The 22,007-nt window shown below is 46.6% G+C and overlaps 1 protein-coding gene across 1 annotated transcript in view; it reads right to left on the bottom strand.

Annotated features, from left to right (window-relative positions):
- The window catches only part of LOC138581416 (cytochrome P450 2D15-like), a 458,914-nt gene that overhangs the window by 283,617 nt on the left and 153,290 nt on the right, over positions 1–22,007 (bottom strand). The window contains exon 2 of the mRNA XM_069652731.1: positions 7,457–7,628. Coding sequence (XP_069508832.1) covers positions 7,457–7,628 — 172 coding nt within the window. The remainder of the gene's footprint in view (positions 1–7,456; positions 7,629–22,007) is intronic.

Here is a 22,007-nt window from a genome sequence, read left to right as displayed (position 1 = left end):
ATACGTAAAGATGTCTTCCTTATAGACATATCATCTTCTACACAAATCGCAGCAAAGACAGACAGGAGAGTTAGCCAATAAGAGATCCATGAACGCTGGCCACACTGCATAATGTTGTTTGATTTTAAGAGAGGAATGAAACAATCTTCACCTGGGCTCCCTATATTTGTTAAACAAAAGGGGTGATGGCTGGAAGTTTTAGAATTAATCTTAACCTCTGGCATTGCTCTGGGCAACCCAACAGACCAATGTTTTGTTTAGCTATTGTCACCCCAAGTGGGACGGGTGGGTCTGGCCCTTGGGACCCAAGCTACTCCTCACAGATGATGTCCAATGAGGCCGAAACATGTCTGGGATGCTTGTGGTCTTGTGCAGAAGGGTCGTGACCTAGTAGTTCGAGCTGGACTTCCCCTTTTAGGGTGGGACCAAGCCTGATTTGCATATACTGTTTCCCATTTTGTAATTGCTTGGCAGGTGAAGAACACTAGTCTAGAGGGTTGCCCAGAGCAATGCCAGAGGTTGAGATTAATTCTAAACCTTCCAGCCATCACCTCTTTTGGTTCACCCTACATTTGTCACATACACAAATATCATGAGATGAATGAACAGGAGATGAATATTCCATACATGTACAAAATGTAACTCTTCTTGTTGCCTCCTATAGCTATACAAACACATTAAATTCAGTCATCAATTTAATGCAACCTTTCATATGTTTACGAGGCAGATAGGACATGCACATTTCATATGAATTTATAATCAAACGCCAAATACTGATATTTCATACACTCACTCAGTATACCCTCACATACCTTACATTGGGCCTCATAACACGGTAGGCGGTAAGGGATTACCGGCACCGGTGCCGCTAATCCCTTACCACCCTACTACGAGGTCCCTTAGCGGGTCCCTCCCTAACGCCTGGTTTTACCAGGCGTTAGGGAAGGGACCCGCTAAGGGACTTCAGAGCTAATAACGGTACCGTTATTAGCTCCTTCCCCATTCCCATTGAGCCCTAAGGGGGCTCAAACGGGAATGGGGAATGGTTCCCGGAATCGGGACTTACCGGGTCCTCCAGGGTCGGAATGACCCAGTAAATCCCTATTCCGGGAACACGGACCCGGAATGCGTTAAGAGGGTAGCCATGGCGCTAATAGCGCCATGGCTACCGCCTACCGTGTAATGAGGCCCATTGTCTTGCCATATGCTCACATACTAGACACACACCAAACACTCATATGCCGTACACCACAAACTCATACACAGTAATTTGCCAGTCATACATCATACACACATACGACATAAGCTTGATGTTACTTTTAATATTTACATGTACGAAATGAACATGGACATTTTAAAAATCGAGTTTGACAATTTTAAGATGTTCAAGTTTTAAGATTAACTGTATCTCACCATGCACAGAAGTAATGTACATCTATATGAAATGTACATGTACATCTCAGGACTGACTTTGATGCAAGTGTTCATATGTATATGATGCACATTATGTATGAAATGTACATGTCCTATACACATCCTGTATATATAACAACTCAGATCATAATCAGTCCTCACTTTAATGTGAGTTTGCAAATGCATATGTGGCATGTACAACAGGTGTATTTTGTATGAGCTAACATTCATAATTTACTTAAATGTCATACACTCATGCACGTTTGCTCACACATGCATGCAATATACTCACATGCTAAACACCTAAACGCCAAAATCGCGTATATCCCATACGCCTCAAACATATACACCACACACTCATATGCCACACACTCATATGCCACTTACTCATATGCCATACATGCATAGACTGTATGCTATACACGATATGCTCATGTGCCATGTACTCATACTCCATGCGCTCATTCATCACACAACCATATGCAATTCACTCATATGTCGCGACTCTCTTCTGCCACTATGGTTAATATAAGGGAAAGCAGACTTGGTCCAAGCAGAACTAGGCAACATGAGTATTTATTCTGTAAACCAGGAAGGGCACTGCGTAGTGAAGGTAATGGGGTGTATATGACTGGATTCCCAAATCATTCGCCTTCAAGAATTGGGGCATTAATCCTTCTTTTGAAACATTGTTGTGTACATTTTTATGTACCAGCCCATAAAGACCCACGGGGGGACCAAGTTGGGATTCGAACATCTGCATTCATGTGGTGCTGAATACTAAAGTTAAACATAGTCACATGGATACTCATGGTCCATTGGCCTTGCTCTTCGACTGAATTGTGTGTGTATTGAAGGCCACGGTACTCGGTACCTCTATAAATGTGGTTCATACAATTAACGTTATTCTGGAAAATGACACGTCCCATAAACAAGAACGAAAAGAAATGTCTTTATGCATAGTGTCAAGAACATACACCTTCTTTCTGTTGCTATAGGGGCAAAAACTAAGAAGACAACTCCCTGGCGTGATGCTGGAAATGCATCGGAGGGACAGGGCCTCGGTATCCTTGTCCTTTACTGCTTTTTATTGTGTGTTCTGTCATGTTTTTCACGCAGGAGTTCATGTGAGACTCCTGGCGGTGCAGCTCTCTCTTTTGGTTTTGGTGACCAGACCCATGGGATACCCTTATGGCACCCATGGGTAGGGGTACAACCCTGTGCCCCTAGTGTATGTTTTTGGGCACCTGTGTGTGGCCCACAGAGCAGGGTACGGGCTGGTAGCAGCTCTGTGCTGAATTGACTGGTGCCCTGAGCGTCCTGCATTTTGGGATACCCAGGCCCTGTCATTGGAATCGGTAGATTCCTGATGGAGACAAGATGGCCCCCATGGTCTCTTGCCTTCCATCGCCTGTTACCTTGATCTTCCCGAAGTCCCGGGAAGCCCTGACTCTGTCCCTTCCCCCTGACTGGCTGTTGTGTGGAAGTTCCTTATATGGTAGTGTGGGGTAGTGCTGACCAGACTGGATGGAGCCTTCCCAACGACCGTATGTTGTGGGTACGCCTGTGGGTGGGACCTGGGTGAATGGAGTGTGTGACGAATATGCATTCTGTGTTGTGGGTGTCTAGTATCTGGTGTTTGACACAATGACTGAGACAGCGCTGCCCGAAACTGGTATGAATGCAGTGTGGAGTGTTGAATGGATGGGTACCTGTGCCAATACACATAACATGTTGTGAGTGTCTGGAGAGAAGTGAATGGCCTGAATGCACCGTGTGGCTGATTGGCTGCCTGCCTGCATGAATGCCCTTCACCGTGATTGGATGCTTGAGTATTACCCAGCGGAATGAATGGGAGATCAACAGTATATCTGGGGACCTCTCACTGCTAGGAATCGTGTTCAGAAGTTGAAGTCCACTACGACGAGTAACTAGAGTAACTGAAGCTTGACCTTGAAGCCCTGCTGGACGAGAAGAATTGCTGTTGCTCTCCTTCACAATCTGAAAGCTGCTGGGTCTCCAAGGACTGACCCAGAGAGGACCTGGTAAGGCACCCTCTTCCCTAGCTACGAGGGACCATCGTGCACCAGCAGATCTTTGCCAAAGCTCCCTGGTAGACAGACCTTCGACAGGCTGCCGACATGAGACAGGGACTGCTGCGGAATCCCAAGTAAAAGCGGCCGGACTGTTGTCCGCCACTGTCGACGACTGCCGTCGCAGACCGGAGCCGCCGTGCTCCTGTTTTCCTAAGAACTTTTGAATCCAAGGACGCTTTCGTCCGCATTGTCACCGCTGTATCCTGCTGGAGGAGGCCTGACCGTCGACGCGCCGAGGAGCATCCGCCGGTGGGTTTCCCGCCACCCAAAGACCACAGAGACGCCGACGACTCGACGCCCTTGCTGGGCCACAGTTCTTCAAACTCTTTGCGGTCCAGAACTATCGACACCGAGGTGCCCCGCACGCCTCTTCCTTGCAGGACATTACGCTTCCCTGTCAAGGAGCACCGCTAGGAACGAAGCTGCCACTTCACTGTCGTAGCTCACCCTGTTCTCCGTCGGACGTTCGACGACCCGTGACTCCTGCCTTAAAGGGAGGACACTCCAGAAGGGCCGTCGATTCCCCGACGAGGAACGCTTCAACGCCAGGTACTTTGGGGTTGCAGAACTATTGGGAAGTCTATTGTGAACAATATATGGACTGGGCTTGTATCTTTATTCTACAGGTTGCCCAGGTGGGGGGATCTCCACACAGAACTGTGTTTAACGGTAGTGACCAGTATTTCTGCCAATTGTTCTTATCAACTGCTTTTCTCTTTTCTCTACTGTTGGTTTCCTTTATGAACTGATTTGTGTGCCATTTAACCATACAGTTGATGCACTTTAAAGAGATCTAATAGTAATTGTGGTACCACGTAGAACTGTATATGTTTGCCATTATAGATAACCGAGTACAAAGTGCGTTATCGTGATATTGTATGTAACCTTGAATATTAATTATATAAAGAGTGTTTTTTAAGCGATGCAGTGTGCAGATATTCCTTTGTGGGTGCTTGGGGACTACACTGTACTTAAGAACCAGCCTGCATCACCTCCCGAGAAGCTAGGCCTTGATTGCTCGTCCATTGCTACCTTATTGAGAATCTTGGCTGGGGTCCTCTGTGCGCCTCCTCTACCAAATAGAGAGGGGAAGTACAGAGCCCCCCTTTCTGGTCCCTCACACCTGGACACCCCACTGTTATATCAATTGGTATGAGGATGGAGCCATCTTCCATCGTTAAGGAACATTTTCTCCAACCTTTGTTAGTAAATCACCTGCCTGGGTTTAGCTTACCCAACATACCCTTCATAAGGTTGAGGTAATACCTTGGGAATCCAATGATCTCTTGGCCTCCCTGGACATGACAGCTCTGTTTACATGCATCAACAATGAAAGTGTCATTCAGGCACTTACAAGATCTTCCAGCCTAATAGCCCTTACTAATGCTTGGCAAAATTACAGAATTCATTTCGAATTAAAGCTATTTCATTGTTGACGCCATTTCTTTTTACAAATACAGTGAATGGCTGTGGAATTCAATGTGTGCTCCCACATGCCAATCGCTTTATGGGGTTTTATGGACAACATTGGGTTTGGTATAACTAAGACACGCTGTGGAACGCCCAGATAGTAGGATGGTTTAGAGATATAAACAATCATGTCTTAATGTCGAATGGCAGCCCGCCCGGAGAGGCTGAGGAAGTGTGTTACATTTTGAAAGGCAGTCCACTAAACATTTTTGCATACCGCCAGTCACAGATTGGTTTCTCAGATCTGAGGTTACAAGTAACAGAAGATCAAATACAAGCCACCTCATCCTGGACGTCCACCGCAGACTGTGGTATTTTACATGCCCTTTCTCGGCATCCACCCAGCAATGTACAAAACATTCCATATGAACAATTTTTGGCTATTCGGTGGTGCTAAAGTACCGTGTAGATACCAAAACTATTTAATTGTATTGCAACTGGAGGGAGATGGGATAAAGAAGAGGGACACAAAGCTTGTAAGTGTTGTTTGGTTATTTACCCACCCATTGACTGCCCATGTCCAGCAGTAGCATCAGTGTGCTCGAAGTGCCTGTGAGTTAATGTCTTAAATTGAGTTGGAAATCGTCCACTACTTGTGTAATATAAATGGCTTAACCATGTATACCTTCAACCACTTGATTTAAAGTCAGTACGCGTGGCCTTTACTGAAAATAAGCATTGGCAAAGCCAACAGGTCTGGGTACGAGACATGCATTTGCCAGGCACTGCTATCATGCCCAGATACTTGCACCATTTTGCAGCTGCTACCATTAATGGTCAGGTAGTAAGTACCTTCACTGCAGTGCCTGGCAAATGCCTTTGCCATGCCTACACAAAAGCCCAAACTTTTGGCTTTAGCAACGCTTATTCTCTTTTCAGAACAACCTTGCTTACAAAAACAAAATTGACTTTTCTGTCGCGCCTCCTGCCGTTGCCCCTGAGCTATCCTCCCGGTAGTCTGACAGATTTTGCACTGGACAAAACTGCAGCAGATAAGACTTGAAATGTTTTTTGCCCATTTCCGAAAAATAGGAGCATACTCAGCCCCCAGAGCTGCAGTTATGGTTTTAATTTAAATCATGAAAGAAAGATATGAGCGTGATTTCAACGTGACACTCGAGCCACGTTCATGGACCAAACTATCATAGAAGTACCCCGCGCGGACACTTGGCATTGCATCATTGCCACCCTTGTCTCCCCCTGTTCCAAGGATACTACAGGAGGGCTCCCGGGTAAGTTAACTCCAGCATAGAAGCAAACAAACGTGCACTCATGTGAAGACGACATCCAATGCTGCCAGTAACAGAGCCTTTATAAACGGCTCTTGGTAGCCGGAGCGCCGACAGCTTCAGCGCGGCTCTGATTTCACACCTTAGGGGTTCAGGCGCTCTTTGATGGATATCGGTTTATCTTGGAGACAGCTGAGATATCTGACATGATATCTCCCTGGGCCTGGGAGCACCGTTCCCAGCGCTGCTGTGTACAGCACTTGTATTTTAACAACACAAAACTCATTTTCACACAAGCATCTTGTGAATAAAGTTTGCAAGCATGCAATGCATTGTTAATACACTGTTTTGGTAAGATTAAAAAATAGGTTTATGTAGTGGAGGTATTCACCGTAGAGTATACACAGGATGAGGGGCTTTGGTATACTACTGACCGCTTCCCAGTGAGCTGAGACTTCACAGAGAGGGATTTCACACACTTGTGTCTATGCCAGCCCAGTAACAAAATATATGACTTAAAAGAAACAGACATGAGCGAATGTCCTGCGGCACGTGAAGCCCAGCTATGCCTTTGGCCTGCAGTATACAAAATCCCCCCCTATTGTTAGGATTTCACGCAGGCAGATCTCCGTGTTTTACTGCTCAAAATGGCACCCTTTTTCCGAAGGAGGATGCATACTGCAAATCAGTTCAAGTGCCCCCACCAGGGTTCAGATGTCAAACGTGGACCCAAGACAGTGGGAGCAGAAACACGGGTCTATTTCTTAGTCAGAGCTGTCACACGCAAAGCATTGCTGGCAACCCAGAAGTGTGAGTTGACAGAGGATGCAGCTTTTTCTGGTCTGAGGCCAACTTGAGGAGGCAGAGAAAATGCCACAGATCTCTCTCTAGGTAATTCATTACTTCATCTTTTACAACCACTTAATGCGGGAGACCCACTTTTCTAAGCACGGATTGGCATTCGAACAAGGGTTACTTTGATTTGTCTTGCTTCCAAGACAAACACATTGCCCCTAAGCTATCCTCCAAGCCCTACATAGGTAGATGAAGGTACACCATCCAGAAATGTTATCTGTTAAAGATCGCCTTCAATGAATCCATGAACAGCCATCATTGGGGGCACAAGATCATTCTGCCGGGAGTATTACCCTGTGGCTTTCATGCCCCTTCGAGAGATTCATAGTGGCCCTCACTGGCCTCTAAAGGGCTTCAAAGCTACACAATCCATTGGTTGCCATTCCTACTCACCTTGGACGTTCTCCGTGCATCCCACCTCTTCAAAAAGCGGCATGATTGGTCGGTCGGCGGTGTCCTCTGATTTGTTGACAAGGGCATCCTTAACCGCCTCGTAGCCATTCACCACTAGAATACTGCTCCAGCCCATTTGGTATCGGAAGATGCTCCCATATTTTTTACTCAGCTGGAAAAAAAAGACAAAACGGAATTAATAACCCGGAATGGAAACACACAGTATAGAGCCATACACAACGTGGTGGTACAACGTTCTGTAAAAAAGAATATGCCGACATTCAAAGGCACAGGATTTACTGATATTAAGGAGTATGTGCCGTGCTGGATTAAACCCTTTGGAGGCCCCAGGCCGTCGAAATTTCAGAGGTCCCACTCGCAAATTATCTCCCAATACATTTTTAATTTTACCAACCAACAATTTTAATAAACCAATTTTATTAGAAAAGGATTCTTAAATCTTAGCCAAAAATTAGTAAAAGTGGCTGAACAAGATAGATTTGTTCTGTTAAATTAGACGGTGAAGTTAGTCAAACTTCATTATAACTCAGAAAAGTTAACTTAACAGTTACGCAGACATCAGGTAAATATTACTCATCAGTGTCTTCGAAGCTTCTACTCTCAAATATTCTATTAGGGTCTGAAATCGGCGGGAACTCTTGCGACACATTAACTCACAGAAAGCGTAGTTTCTGGAGGTTTCTCGTGTGCGCGTCTCTAGTGGGATAACATTGAACTATTGTGCACGTCGGCATTACATGTACGTAGTTTGCACCAGATTGGTTTACAAACTGACAGCTACCAGAGGAGGAGCTTTAAAGAGACAAACTGTTTTGTGAATCTGATGTCTCTGCTCCATGTACTTTAAGTTAAGGGGTACCTTAAATGAATACAGTATTTTCTCTATAGAGTCTTTAATGTGAAGTTTTCGTTTCTTCCAGTTCATTCATTTTGTTCTATCTTTTGGAAACAATTTAAGAAAGCTTGATTGTAATTTTCTTTGAAGATCAAATCAATACTATTTTGATCCGTTTTCCCGGTCCCCTAAAAGGAGTGGGGCCCATAGGCCAGGAGTCATACTTTGCCTATTTAGTAATCCGGCACTGAGTACATGGCAAGGGTCTAACAGCCCCTGGATTTCTGTGCGACATCTCATAAAATGTGCCAGCGGTTCTGATCCAGGAGTAACAGATCGCTTTCCATGAGCCCATCGCCCACAATGCAAGGTGCTGGGGCTGTTAAGAGAGGGAGCAAGATGAGCATCAGGTAGAGCAAGCACATAGTTTACACCGGAAAACTCCTAAACTTGATGTTTCACATAACATCTGAAATCAGATCGCATTGCAAATGTAGACATTACATTATTAGGGATAATGGAGGCATACGGCTGCAAACTGTGAGTAGATAGTGGACAAAACAAGGACAAACAAATAAAGAGGGGGCACCCATGCACCAGCAGCTGGGCATAGCTCATATGCAAGTTATCTGAATAGAAAGGTTTTCAACTTCTTTTCAAACAGGCCTGATGATTTTGTTTCTCTCAGATCTGGAGGAATAGTGTTCCATGCTCTTAATGCTGCTGGGAAAAAAGCCCATTTGCGAACCTGGCTGAGTTTCGATCTTGTCCCACATTGCTGTCATTGGATCTAAGTGCTCTCAGTACTGGTTTTCTCTTTAGTGCTTCTACTAGGTACTGTGGGATAACTCCTACCAGGCATTTGTGTGTTATTAGCAGTAGGCGATATTATATTCTGGCCTCAATAGGAAGCCAGTGTTGTTTTTTTCTTGCTTCTGATATGTGATCTCCCATTTTCAGACCTACTATGACCCTCACTGCGCTGTTTTGGATTACTTGTTATCTTGCACAATCACCTTTGCATATGCTGATCAGACGTCTACTGCAATAATTGATCTTAGTACTGATAATAGCCCTGGCTACTGTCTAACAACTTGTTTTCGTGAGATACGGTCGTATATGTGAAAATAGCGTGACATAGTAGACTGATGCAGAGACAAAGCTATTCACCTGGGCACGCATATTTAGATTTTGATCCAGGTATAACACTAAGGTTTTGACTTTCGGTTTTGTGGCGATCCTGCAGCCTGCAAGTGCGGATACTCTTGACCAAGCTTCTGTATTTTATTTTTTGTGCCTACCACCATCTGCTCTGTTTTTTCCTTATATAGGGCTAAGCCACTTTTAACCATCTAAGCTTAGATCAGCCCATAGATTTTTTTAATGGAGCTAGTATCCTCTTCATAGGTTCCTGATTGGGGAATAATGCATTGCGTATCATCAGCATAGTTATTAAAGCGTATTCCCCTATCTTCAAGGATTTTAAAAAGAGGAACATGAAACATATTATACAAGGACTGCAAGAGGCACATGCCTTGTCGCACTCCGTATTGCAAATAGGCTGGAGTAGCAACTGCACTGTTGCTGCAGACCCTTATCAATCTGTTGTCAAGAAAGGACTTTGTGGGGCGTGGCCAGCGCGCGGACGATGCGGACGTGAGCCGAGTGAGCTCCCGCAAGCGCCAAAATAATCCTGCATTTTCAACCTGATTCCTGGGGATTTCGTGCGGAATAAACACTGCGACCGAGCCCATAAAGCTGCGGGCTCGGATTGACGGAGGTGGGGGCACCTGCCTGCCCAGACGACGGAGATAAATCCACATTTTGCCGAGGCCCGGCAGCGGAGCTGCGCGACCAAGATGGCCGCCGGTGTCTGGGGACGGACTTCCTCCGCCTGATCGAGAGGCCACGGCGGGGCACGGGACAGAAAGTGAGGCGGACGCCCGGGACCATCCTCTCTTCCTCCACCGCCAAATCTGAGATTATTCACCGGATGAGCCCCGCTGACACCCGGAAGACGCCCCTGCCGGATCCGATCCGCGAGAGAAGTGCGGGGGAAAATGGCGGCCCTCCTGAGGTCCCGGTGGTGTGCGGCTCCTGCCTCCTGACTCATATCCACTTTGGGACACCACGCCGCGACTGCAAACCGCGTTAGAAGTAAGTGATCGAGCCTTGCCCGCTGAGGACTGTACCGTACCAGCGAAGGGGGGACCGCCACCCGCTTGGGTGAACAGCTAGAAGCGCCGGAGGCACACGCGTATTGTGGAGGCCCACTAAACGGCGCAGGGCCTCGTTATATAAGCCCCAGGCCCTGGTGGAGGAGGCTTTTGGAACTCATACCCCCCACTTGACTCGCTCCACGGCCACCATCCCATATACCGGGGGGGTACGACCACTCCAACGGCGTACGTACATACAATAATTCCAGCCCCGTCGTAGCAGACACCCCACTACTCCCGAGAACATGGGGAAGGACAGGCAGAAGAAACCGTCTACACAGAGCAGCATGGACCAGTTTGCCGTAGCTACCACCCCGGCCCCGGCGGACCCTACAACACGACCAAACTCCCCCACGGGAGATGAATCCCTCTCCTTACGGGACGGGATCGCCAACTCTCGCTCCTCCATGGAGACCAAAATAGACAGCATGGCGGCGGATGTCTCCTTCCTACGCCACGATCTGCAGAAGCTGACTTCCAGAACAGGAACTGAAGCCTTGGAGGCGAGAGTGGATGATGGTGAGGGAAGGTCCCACCGCAACAACGTTCGCATCCTGGGCCTGCCGGAGGGGGAAGAGGGACAATGCACGGAATTGTTCCTGGAGCAGTGGCTCGTGGACATCGTCGAACCCCAATCCTTCTCAAAATTCTTTTCGGTGGAGAGGGCTCATAGAATACCTTCGGGCAAACCGCTCCCGGGCACTCCGCCCCGGACTATCATCGCTCGCTTGCTCAACTACCGCGACAGGGATGCCCTTCTGCAATTGTCATGCTCGCAGGGGACGATCACCCATAACGGCTCCCGAATCGCCTTCTTCCCGGACTATACCCGAGAAGTGCAGAGGGCACGACAATCCTTTGAACCACTCAAGAAACAACTTGCCCAGATGAACGTGAAATACGACCTGCTCTTCCCGGCCCAACTTAAGATCTATCATAAAGGCACTACTGTCCACTTCACCGACCCACAAGACGCCTGGAAGTGGGCAGAGGCTCACATAGAGGGCGATTGGACTGCAAGACCAAGGAGACCGAGAGGACGACCCCGACCCGGGCCGAGGCGGGCCTCCCCGAGGAGACACCCAGAACGGGGGGGACAGGAGATCCCGGAGCCACCGGCACAACAAGAAGAGGAATGAACTAACTATAGTCCCCTACGAGGACCTTAGAACACTGCTGGGACACGTGAGGGTGTACCGACCGCGCCTCGGATACCGACGCGCAATCTACCCACCATGGAAGAAGGCGATGATGGGCGCAAGGTGGGAACTCTGGGGAAAGGTCTGAACTCTCCCCTGGTTAGACCTCTCTTCCCCCCCCCTCTCTTTTTCTTGCTGGTTTCGACCCTATCTAAGGGTCTGGTTTTTGAGCTGACACCTTAAGTTGAAGGATCAGCATGTTTGGGCGACAGGTACTTCGTGGTGGGGTGGAGTATGGGGTGGGGGTGTGTTGGGAAAGTTTTAAAAAATGTTGTTGGTTACTTCAGGACTGCCACTTGCTCATGGGCCGAACTACTTACTGTCCCCTATTAGGGGCGTCTTGCACTGTTCCACGAGGCAACCCTGCTTCCTTAGTACAGGCGAAGAATACACCGTCATCTCTTATGAATCACTATACCCTGAATATCCCCATCATACGTAGTAAATATCCTCTACACAAACTCGCACATCCCTCATGCAGCACACTAAGTCCTTGAAACTCCTTACCTGGAATGTGAACGGGATGGGGTCAGGAATTAAACGGCGCCTTATCATGCAATTCCTAAATAGACATTCCCCTGATGTGGCCCTCCTTACGGAAACCCACTTGGCTGGGGTAAACTGTGCCTTTTTCCAAAGAACTAACTATCGCCTTGCCTTTCATGCGGGATACACAATGGGCTCCAGGGGCACCCTTATTCTGATACACAAACGTATACCATTTATTCAGCATACTGTAGAACAAGATCCCAGGGGCCAATACGTGTTCATCCTGGGAGCGATCTGGGGTCAAAAGGTGGCAATTGTCTCGATCTATTCTCCACCGGGTCTGGGACAGGAATTACTGGATGTCCTCACCACCCTTATAGGTAAACATCACCCTGACATATACATCCTAGGGGGGGATTTCAATGACACCATGAATAACAACACTGACCGCTCCCACCTCCGAAATCGTAACCCAGATGCCCCTACCAAATTAGCCAACTTTACATCTGCCTTTGGGTTCTGGGATGTATGGAGGGAGCTACACCCCGATGTTAGGGAATACTCATTCCACTCTGGTGCCCATGGTTCTATGTCCAGACTGGATTATTTTCTTCTATCGCACACTGACCTTTACAGGGCTATGTCCGCAGAACTGCTCCCTCGGGGCATCTCGGACCATTCACCGCTTTCGATGGAAATATGTATGCAGGGCGCCCTCCCCCCCAGAACGTGGAGACTTAATAGCTACTACCTGGGGTTCCCGGAGCTGATAGATCGCCTAGAGGAAATATCTGCCGAATACTTCGAAATAATGAAGAATCGGTAGATAACCCCGTGACAGTATGGGAGGCATACAAAGCAGTGCTTAGGGGCGAAATCCTCTCCTGGACGACACATAAAAGGAACACCCGGCTCCAAAAGATACTAGAGGCCGAGAAGGAAGTGAGCGACAGGGAGGCTAAACATATTTCCGACCCCACGCCTGACACCCATCGTTCCCTCCAACACGCCCAAGAGCGTCTTCGGAACAGAGCGACGGATGACGCTAAGCAGGAACACTGGCAGGCTAAAGCGAGAATATACGAACTAGGGGACAAAGCGGGCAAAATGCTCGCCTGGCTGCAGAAGAGAGACGAAGGACAACGCCATGTCCGGGAAATAATCACACCACAGGGCGACAGCTATCACTCTGACGCTGAGATTGCTGAGGCCTTCTCGATGATCTACGCAGACTTGTACCGAACCCCAGCCTCTCCACTAGACCCATCCCTCTTAGCCGAGCTATCGTTGCCGACGCTCTCCGTGCAGCAGAGGGAGCATCTGGACTCCGCCGTATCAGAGGCCGAGATTTCAGAGGCACTATCTCAGCTCCAGTCGGGGAAAACACCGGGCCCGAACGGATTCCCTGTTGAAACCTGGCAAAAGCTAGGAGCAGATAAAATGGCGGCCCCCCTGCACAGAATGTTTCTTGCCGCCCGGGAACAAGGGACTCTCCCACCAGACCTATGTAAAGCGACCATCGTGGTCATACCCAAACCTGACAAACCTCCACACAAATGTGCTTCCTACAGACCTATATCATTGATTAACGGAGAGGCCAAGGTCCTCGCAAAACTCCTGGCGAACCGGTTACAACTGGTTACATCCACCCTGATTCACCCGGACCAATGCGGATTTCTACCCCACAAATCGACCCGGATGAATCTACGCTGTCTCCATTTGGCAATGGAGAGATCCCCAATTATAATCAGACCTCTGGCCCTGCTGGCAGTCGATTTTGAAAAAGCATTCGATTCGATTCGATGGGATAGCCTTTGGGAGATTATGCGCGGTATGTGGTTCGCGGAAGTCTTTATAGGATGGGTACAATTACTCTATACTAACTTCCAAGCGGAGGTAAGAGTAAATGGATGGTCCTCTCGATCCTTCCCCCTGGGCCGTGGTACGCGGGAAGGTTGCCCGCTTTCCCCCCTTTTGTTTGCCCTTGCAATCGAACCACTCACTATTTGGCTTCGCCAAAACACAGCCTGGACAGGGTTTATTTGGCCAGAGGGCTATGAGGACCGTACATCTCTTTACGCAGACGACCTCCTTATATACCTGGGAGACCCGCCTCGATCCTGTCCCATCGTTACACAGCTGCTCATCCGCTTTGGTAAATTTTGCGGACTCAGAATCAATTGGGATAAGTCAGTTTTCTTCCCTGTGAAGGGTGGAGAGCAGGCTATCCCCCAGTTGAACGACAAGGCTTTCGATACTTGGGAATCTGGATATCCGGGGACCTGACAAGCTATGTAGAGCACAATCTCCGACCGATCACAGACCGGTTCATTATCGATGTCCAACACTGGAAACTTCTCCCCCTGACCCTTATGCGTAGAGCGGCACTCTTTAAAATGATGACCCTTCCCAGATACCTCTATGTCCTTCAAAATGCCCCACACAGAATTCCAGACCCAGATTTTCACCTAGCAGAGACACTTCTTAGGGACCTTATATGGGGGGGAGGTCAACCACGAATAGCGTTAACCACCCTTCAGAGATCGATCTGGGAGGGGGGAGTGGGAGTCCCCCGTCTCCAAACCTACTATTGGGCATCACAATTGGCAGTGGTTAACGATCTGCTTCACGGGAACCGGGACCTACCTCACATACGCGCTGAGATGGCCACTATACAGAATGCAGACCCGCTGACCATTCTTTATCAACCCCTCCCGAGAACCCCCCCACCCACAACTACAACGCACCTCACTATGGTCTGGAGACAGGCACATCGGTTTGTTGGGTGGGATAATAAAGTTACCATCGCACAAACTCTCTGGCAAAATAATAATCTAGCTGCGTCCCATGAACTAGAGCCATGGCCCAACTGGATGAAAGCAGGGGTCACGCGAGTGCGGGATATGCTCACACATGGGAAACTGGCCTCATTTGAAGATCTACAGTCACACTTCCAGATCCCAAGTACGGAATGGTATCACTACATACAACTAGCCCACGCTTTAAGAACCCACTTAACAGCTGACACAAGGCTTCCGGACTACACCCCATAGAGCGCAACATCCTACCAGCGCATATCTCCACCAAATGCACTTCCATCTTATATAATGCCATATCCTCCTTTGCTACCCCCGAACTGAATGAGCTCAAGGCGAAATGGGAAGCGGATGTGGGAGAAATAGATCCGGAGGACTGGATACAAGTCCTCATGCACCCTCGAGAGATTGCTATCTCCTCTAGGCTCCGACTGGTGCAGTTGAAGATACTGCACCGGGTATACTACCCTAGGACGCGACTATACGGCTGGAAAAGTGCCCCAAACCCAAACTGTCTCCGCTGCGGGGAGGAGGAGGGAACCTTCTTTCACATCTTGTGGGCATGCCCCCGGATACAAGCCTTTTGGAATGCATGCTGTGGGGAGCTCTCCAGAGTCTTGGGCCGGACCATACCACTGGACCCAAAAGCCCTAGTCCTGGGAATACCTAATGAAATCGAAGCTAACAAGTGGGAGAGATTGCTCTTACACACGGCAGCAGGGCTGGTCAAGCGTAATATAGCGCAGAAATGGGGAGCCCCTGACCCCCCGACAACGGATCAATGGAAACTGGATATGGACGTGTGCGCCATGATGGAGCATAGGATCTATTTGGCAAGGGGTTGTCCCAACAAAGCCTCGAAAATTTGGGATAGGTGGGACGTGTACTAAGGAAGACTCTTGACCGTAGCTGATATGTGTACTGCCTTTGTTGATTGAGACTGACCATGATAGTCCTTATGTTGATTTGTTTTTGTTTTTGTGATTGTTGTAATATTACGATAATAATAAAATACTTTATTAAAAAAAAGAATAGGGGAGGGCTTTATAAAATTCATTAGGCAGTCCATTAGTGCCAGGCGATTTACCTACCGTCAGTCTTGAAACTGCATGTTGAATATCATCCACTTCCACCTTCCCTTCCAGGCTTGCAGCCTCATCCATCGTCAGACGAGAGAACATGCGAATCAATGAAGTTTTCAATTTCCACATTCTCACAAGACAGTTCGGAGTTATAAAGCCTTTCGTAGAAGCCACGAAATATATCGTTAACACCCTTTTGCTGTGTTTCCAATGTGTTAAGACTTCTGATTGCGGTAATAAAGCGATCGCTCTCTGCCACCTTCAGTCTATGCGCCAGTAATCTCCCAGCTTTCTCACCATTCTCAAAGTAATTAATTTTTTGCCTGAACAGCGCATAGTCAACCTGGCTAGAAATGAGTTTGTTCAGTTCATACTTGGTCTTCTGCAGTTCATTTTTTGTGTTCTCATCCCTGCTTGCTGCAAATAAAACATCAAGGCGCTTTGCCTCAGAAAAAAAAAAAAAAAAAAAGAAAAAAAGGACTTTGTCCATGCTACTGTACTGTCAGAAAAGGCCCCAACTTCCTTTAACCTGTCGATTAGTAGTGGGTGGTCTACCTAATCGAAAGCGGCAGACAGGTCCAGCAGCATAAGGAGGACTGTGTTACTTTATCAATTACTTGAAGCAAGCTGGATTTTAAATCCAGCAGGGCTGGTTCTGTGCCTTAACCTTTTCTAAAACCTGATTGCCATTTATTCAGAATGTTGTGGTTAGTCAAATGCTCCAGGATCTGCTTGTGGCCCACACAATCTAATAATTTCAGGAAGAAAGGTGTGTTAGTGATGGGTCTATAGTTGAATGGCACCAGAGGACAGAGTCCTGTTTTTTAAAACATTTTTTAGGAGTGGCGTGATCCAAGCATCATTTAGTTCATCTGGCACGTGCTTTTCTTTAAAGGATGCATTCACAAACTTTGTGAGGATCTCTGTCAGGGATGGTGTGCAAGCTTTGACTGTAATTGCCGGGCAAATGTCTCCTTTGCAATTAGTCGGCTTAAGTTTGCTAATGATATCTGTCAGCTCTGCTTCTAAAACAGATCTGAAGCTGAATTGACAACCTGTATCTCTTTGCATGGGTTCACGTATCCTATGCATATTGTTTACTGTCTCTTCACCTAGATCCAATATATTCCTTTTAGTATTAATGTTTTGTTTAATCTTGTCCATCTTATCCAGTATTGCCTCTTGAATAGATGTGCACCAGGCATCATCTTTTTTAGGACCTTCCTGTTTATTAGGGCAGGGGATTCCAACTCCTTCAAGATCTTGAATAGTTCTTGTGAGTTGTATTCTGCATTGGCTATACTGGCATCATAATCCTCTTTTTTGCTTTGATAATATATAGTTTACATTCCTTTGCTGCAGTACTGTATGCTTCCTTATCTTTGTTAGTTCTCGTATATTCCAGGTATAGAAGTATGTGTTTTTACATACCTTAACATTTGTAAATCGGGTGATAACCATGCATTCACTATATTACAAGGCAGCAGCCTTGTCCTTACTGGAGCAATAGAATTTGTGTCTTTACTGGTTGGGGGTCATTACGACCCGGGCGCAAAGGGATACCGGGCACCGGTAATGAAACCGGTGGCGGTAATCCCTTTGCGCCCCTATTCAGAGGTCCCTTTGCGGGTCCTTCCTTAACGCCTGGTTTTAGCAGGCGTTAAGGACGGGACCCGCAAAGGGATACCGGGGTCAACAACGGTACCGCAATTTGCGGTACCGTTATTGCCGCCTTCCCATTGAGCCCTATGGGGGCTCAAATGGGAATGGGAAATGGCATTTCAAATGGGGACTTACCGGTCCCGCAAAGGGCGGAATGGACCGGTAAGTCCCAATACCACCACGTTGGTGGCGGTACCGGTATTGGTGTTAGCCATGGCGCTAATAGCTAATAGCGCCATGACTAGCACCAACCTCGGAATGAGGGCTGTTGTCTCTTGATATGCCTTTGGCATCTCGTCTGTGGTCTCCAGATTAGCTACCTCTTTTATTAGGGGGCAATCCATACTTCCATTGCCTGAAGCATAAGTTTGCATACATTCCCAGTTTTAATGTAGTTTTGTTTGGTCGCAGTGTTCTTTATCTTTCTTTGAAAATAGCATATCCAGGTGGACAAAGAAATGGTCCAACCAGGGGGAAGGGGAAATGTTGGGCTTGCTAGAGATAATGTTATAGGTGGCCAACCAGTCCAGGGTATTACCCTTTATATGTGTTGCATAATTAACTTGTTGACTGAGGCCCATATTCACAATCAAGTCCTCCAATCCCTTAGCTAAATGACCAGTGTCTTCAGCGAGCCACAGGTTGAAGTCTCCCAAGAGCACAACTTTAGCAGTCAGTTTTGACAGGGGTAACAACATATTACCTAGTCGAGTGGAAAAGTTTAGCATTAGTGTGGGGGGGGCGATATAACAAAATAAAATTGGCTGTCGTATTAGCGTCTGTGCAAATTTTAGCATGAAGCGTTTCACATCCCTCTGGACCCAGTATGTCCACATCCCATACCTCCAGGTCTCATCTATATATCGTAGTGACTCCACCCCCTCTCCCATTCTGTCTGTCTATTCGTGACATGCTGTAACCTGCGGGAATGGCCAGTGCTATGGTGGGGCCGGCTGCCTTGTGCAGCCATGTTTCAGTTAGGGCACATACATCCAAGTCCTTTTGTGATCGTATAGTGGTTAGTACTCTGCGTTGTGTTGTGTTGTGATTTAACCAAAGATCTCTTATTCAGCAACAAGACATTCAATGTTGTTGTTCTTTCACTTTCAAGGTCACCCTCTCTATCTAACTACATTTTGCAATTATAGGTATGTGTCTCCTTCCTTATGCAATACAGCATATGCATTTGTTCTATTTTATGGTTACTTTCCAGGACTGAAACACGGACATCAGTCGGTTCCTCCAGCTCAAGCTGGTTTCTCCTGCTCTTCCCCGTCTGCTGTTTGGAACCAGAGTGTGTAGGAGTGCCACAATCTAGTCTTCCCAAGAAGCTATTGTCCCCCCGTACAACCGGCGAATTGATCACATTATCAACCGACTCAGCTTCATGCAACGCATTTTCTTTAAATTTCTTTTTTATTTACTTGATTATAACCAATATACAGAAATTGATTTTTACAAGATAAAACTGAGATGACATGGCTCCTTAGTCTGAAAACATGGTCCGTTGAGTAATTGAATGATTAGGCCTCCTGCCTTCTGTCTAAACTGGTTTTAGTTTCAGTCTCAGTGGCCTTTTTTAGAGCAGCATCAAGCATTTTTACTGTGACTAAGGCCCATTTCGTCTTTTCGCCTGCTATCAGTCTACCCCACCATGTAGGTTCATTTGCTACATAATTCACCATAACATTGGATCATGCTAAGTGATATACCTCATCCGCCATGTAGCGTGACACAATCTCTGCCCATCGACGTGTGGCAGATAATGGCAGCTGATTGTGATTAATAGTATTTAATAATACGTTGGATTGTGCAATTCGAATTCCTTCTAAAGAATGCATTATAGCACACTGTAAGGAAGAAAGAGGCGCTTTCCTGGTAAGAACGTGAGGCACCGGGCCAACAGGTGACATGGACCGGCACAGGCCGGCTTGCCCCTGATGTGCCGGCGCAGATGCGCCTCAAGAAGAAGAATTAGCGCAAAGAACTACAATGCTAAAGGGAGTTGCAGTTCTTACGCATTAACTGAGCAGAAGGTGAATAAAATTCAAATCTGGGTGAATCCAGGCAATTTCTTATAACGGAGCAAGCGGAGGCAAACTAAGGCACCAAGGAACGTAATTAACTATTAAAATCAAAAGTATTCAGACTAAAAACAATTGCTAAATGGCACGTTAAAAGCACAAATAAAAATGACAGTTAAGCTATGAATCAAAGTAACAAAGTATCTAGTGCAGTCAAACGCAGCGAGACAAAGGCAACCTATTTATATCCGGCACAGACCGGCTTTCCCCGGACGCACCTAAAGAAGAGGAAATAGTGCAAAGAACTATTTCCCTCTAGTCTGGATCTATTACTCCAGCCATTACGTCCAGACCATATTTCCAGGATAACCCGGATTTGGACACAAGGTGGATGTAAGTACCTTTAGGAGGGGATAGAATTAACCCTGTGGGAATCAACTGGTGTTCATGGGGAGGGACTCACCTTCTGGGGATAAGGACGACCATCTGGGTGATAGACAGCACAACATCCAAACCTACTCAAAACCTGTAGCACCTTTTCACTCCCCCTGACTAATACAACATTTGCTATTGTAATATCAAGTCAGTTCCACCAACTGAGATGAAGAAGATCATCCAAGAAGTCAAATATAACACCATGTCGGTTTCATCAACTGGGACCTAGAAGATCATCGGAAAAGCAAAGGACGACCCCAAAGCAAGTACTGAGAAGAGGTGGCCCCAAGGAGCCATCAAGAGTGACTCATTGAATAACAAAAAACATTGTAGTGCTCCTTGGGGGAGTGGTTACCACAACAACGTAAAAACAGACAAAGGACTGAGTGAAAGAGAGAACCATCCTGGATGCAGGCTAGCCGAGAAGGAAAGGGGTACGGGACACAGACAAGCATGGAGAGCCGCTGCAGAGGAAAGATGAGGCGCGGCACGAGTGAGAAGGATAGTGGCGTGTGCAACAACCGTGAGTTAGCTTAGAAAAGGGGGGCGCCGGGCATGGCAGACAGGGTCTCAAACCTGTGAGGATATTTATTTCTGAATACCGATATGAATGCAAGCCACTGCTTTTGGAATACCGAATTAAAGGGAGATACTAAAGAGAAATCGTGAGACCATTTAAAGACCCCATGAGAAATGGAAAGGGGACTTTGCAGAAAACAGAATTTTCTAAATCTATGAAGGAACTTTATGAGTTGTGAGAACGAAGATTGGCAAAAGCCATAAGAATGCATGAAAGCAGTAACAGATGAAAGGTGGCAAAGCAGTGGTACCGTATATACAAGGAACTTATGAGAAGTGTCAAGTAATTTGTAGCATTTGAGTGACCTGTAATGGGTGGACATTGTGTTGTTCCGACAACTGCACCTAGACCGAGGACACATACCTATTGAAAAGCCACGCAAATAAAGACAAATAAACCTTCAGTTGAATATCAATTTTGTGTTTCAAGTCAATGAACTTTTGCTTTGTGAATCCTGTGAAATGTACCTTTGTGGAACCAGTGAAAGTTAACCAAATCAGAGGAGCTGGAACTTATCCCTGAGAACTGTGTTTTGATGAAGTTGAGAGACTTGAAAGCTTGGGGAAGGGAACCGGTTTGCATTGCGAACTGTCTTGAAGCTTGGGGAAGGTAACTCCTTGGCATTGTGAACTGTCTTGAAGTGTGGGAAAGAGAACCCTGTTACAAGCCCAGAGTGAAGCTCTGAACAGTTATTGAAAACTTATTATTTAGATATTCAAACCGCATACATTTTTCCAAGTTAGGGTTGGACTCAGACCGAACTTTTAATTTGGACTTTCCTCAGTTTTTGTTAGGTAGGGAAAATTCCCCTAAGAATAGGGCAAGTTAGGCCTTTTCCCCAACCTTGTTTTCATTTAATAAAAGTTTATAGCCAATACTATATATCGCTTGTCTGTGTCTAATTCGTGGTGCCTTTACAACACACACACACACACGAAAAATAAATGTAGTCATACATGCACGCAAACACTTTTAAAATTACCTTTATTTATATTTTTTTATTGTGTATTTGGTTAATATAAACCAAAAGCACCTTTATAAACCAAAAGCACCTTACAATAATAATATCAATATACATTATACAAGATAAAAACATTCTTAAAAACGTTTTACTGAGAAGAATTTCATAGTTAATACACAATCAAGAATTTTTCATGAAAAGCAACCCTAAAATATCAGTATACATTAA

The sequence above is a fragment of the Ambystoma mexicanum genome, chromosome 3p, assembly GCF_040938575.1.
Source record: "Ambystoma mexicanum isolate Mex_15411 chromosome 3p, UKY_AmexF1_1, whole genome shotgun sequence".
In the NCBI taxonomy this organism is placed as follows: Eukaryota; Metazoa; Chordata; class Amphibia; order Caudata; family Ambystomatidae; genus Ambystoma; species Ambystoma mexicanum.
This window is presented reverse-complemented; position numbering and strand designations above follow the sequence as displayed.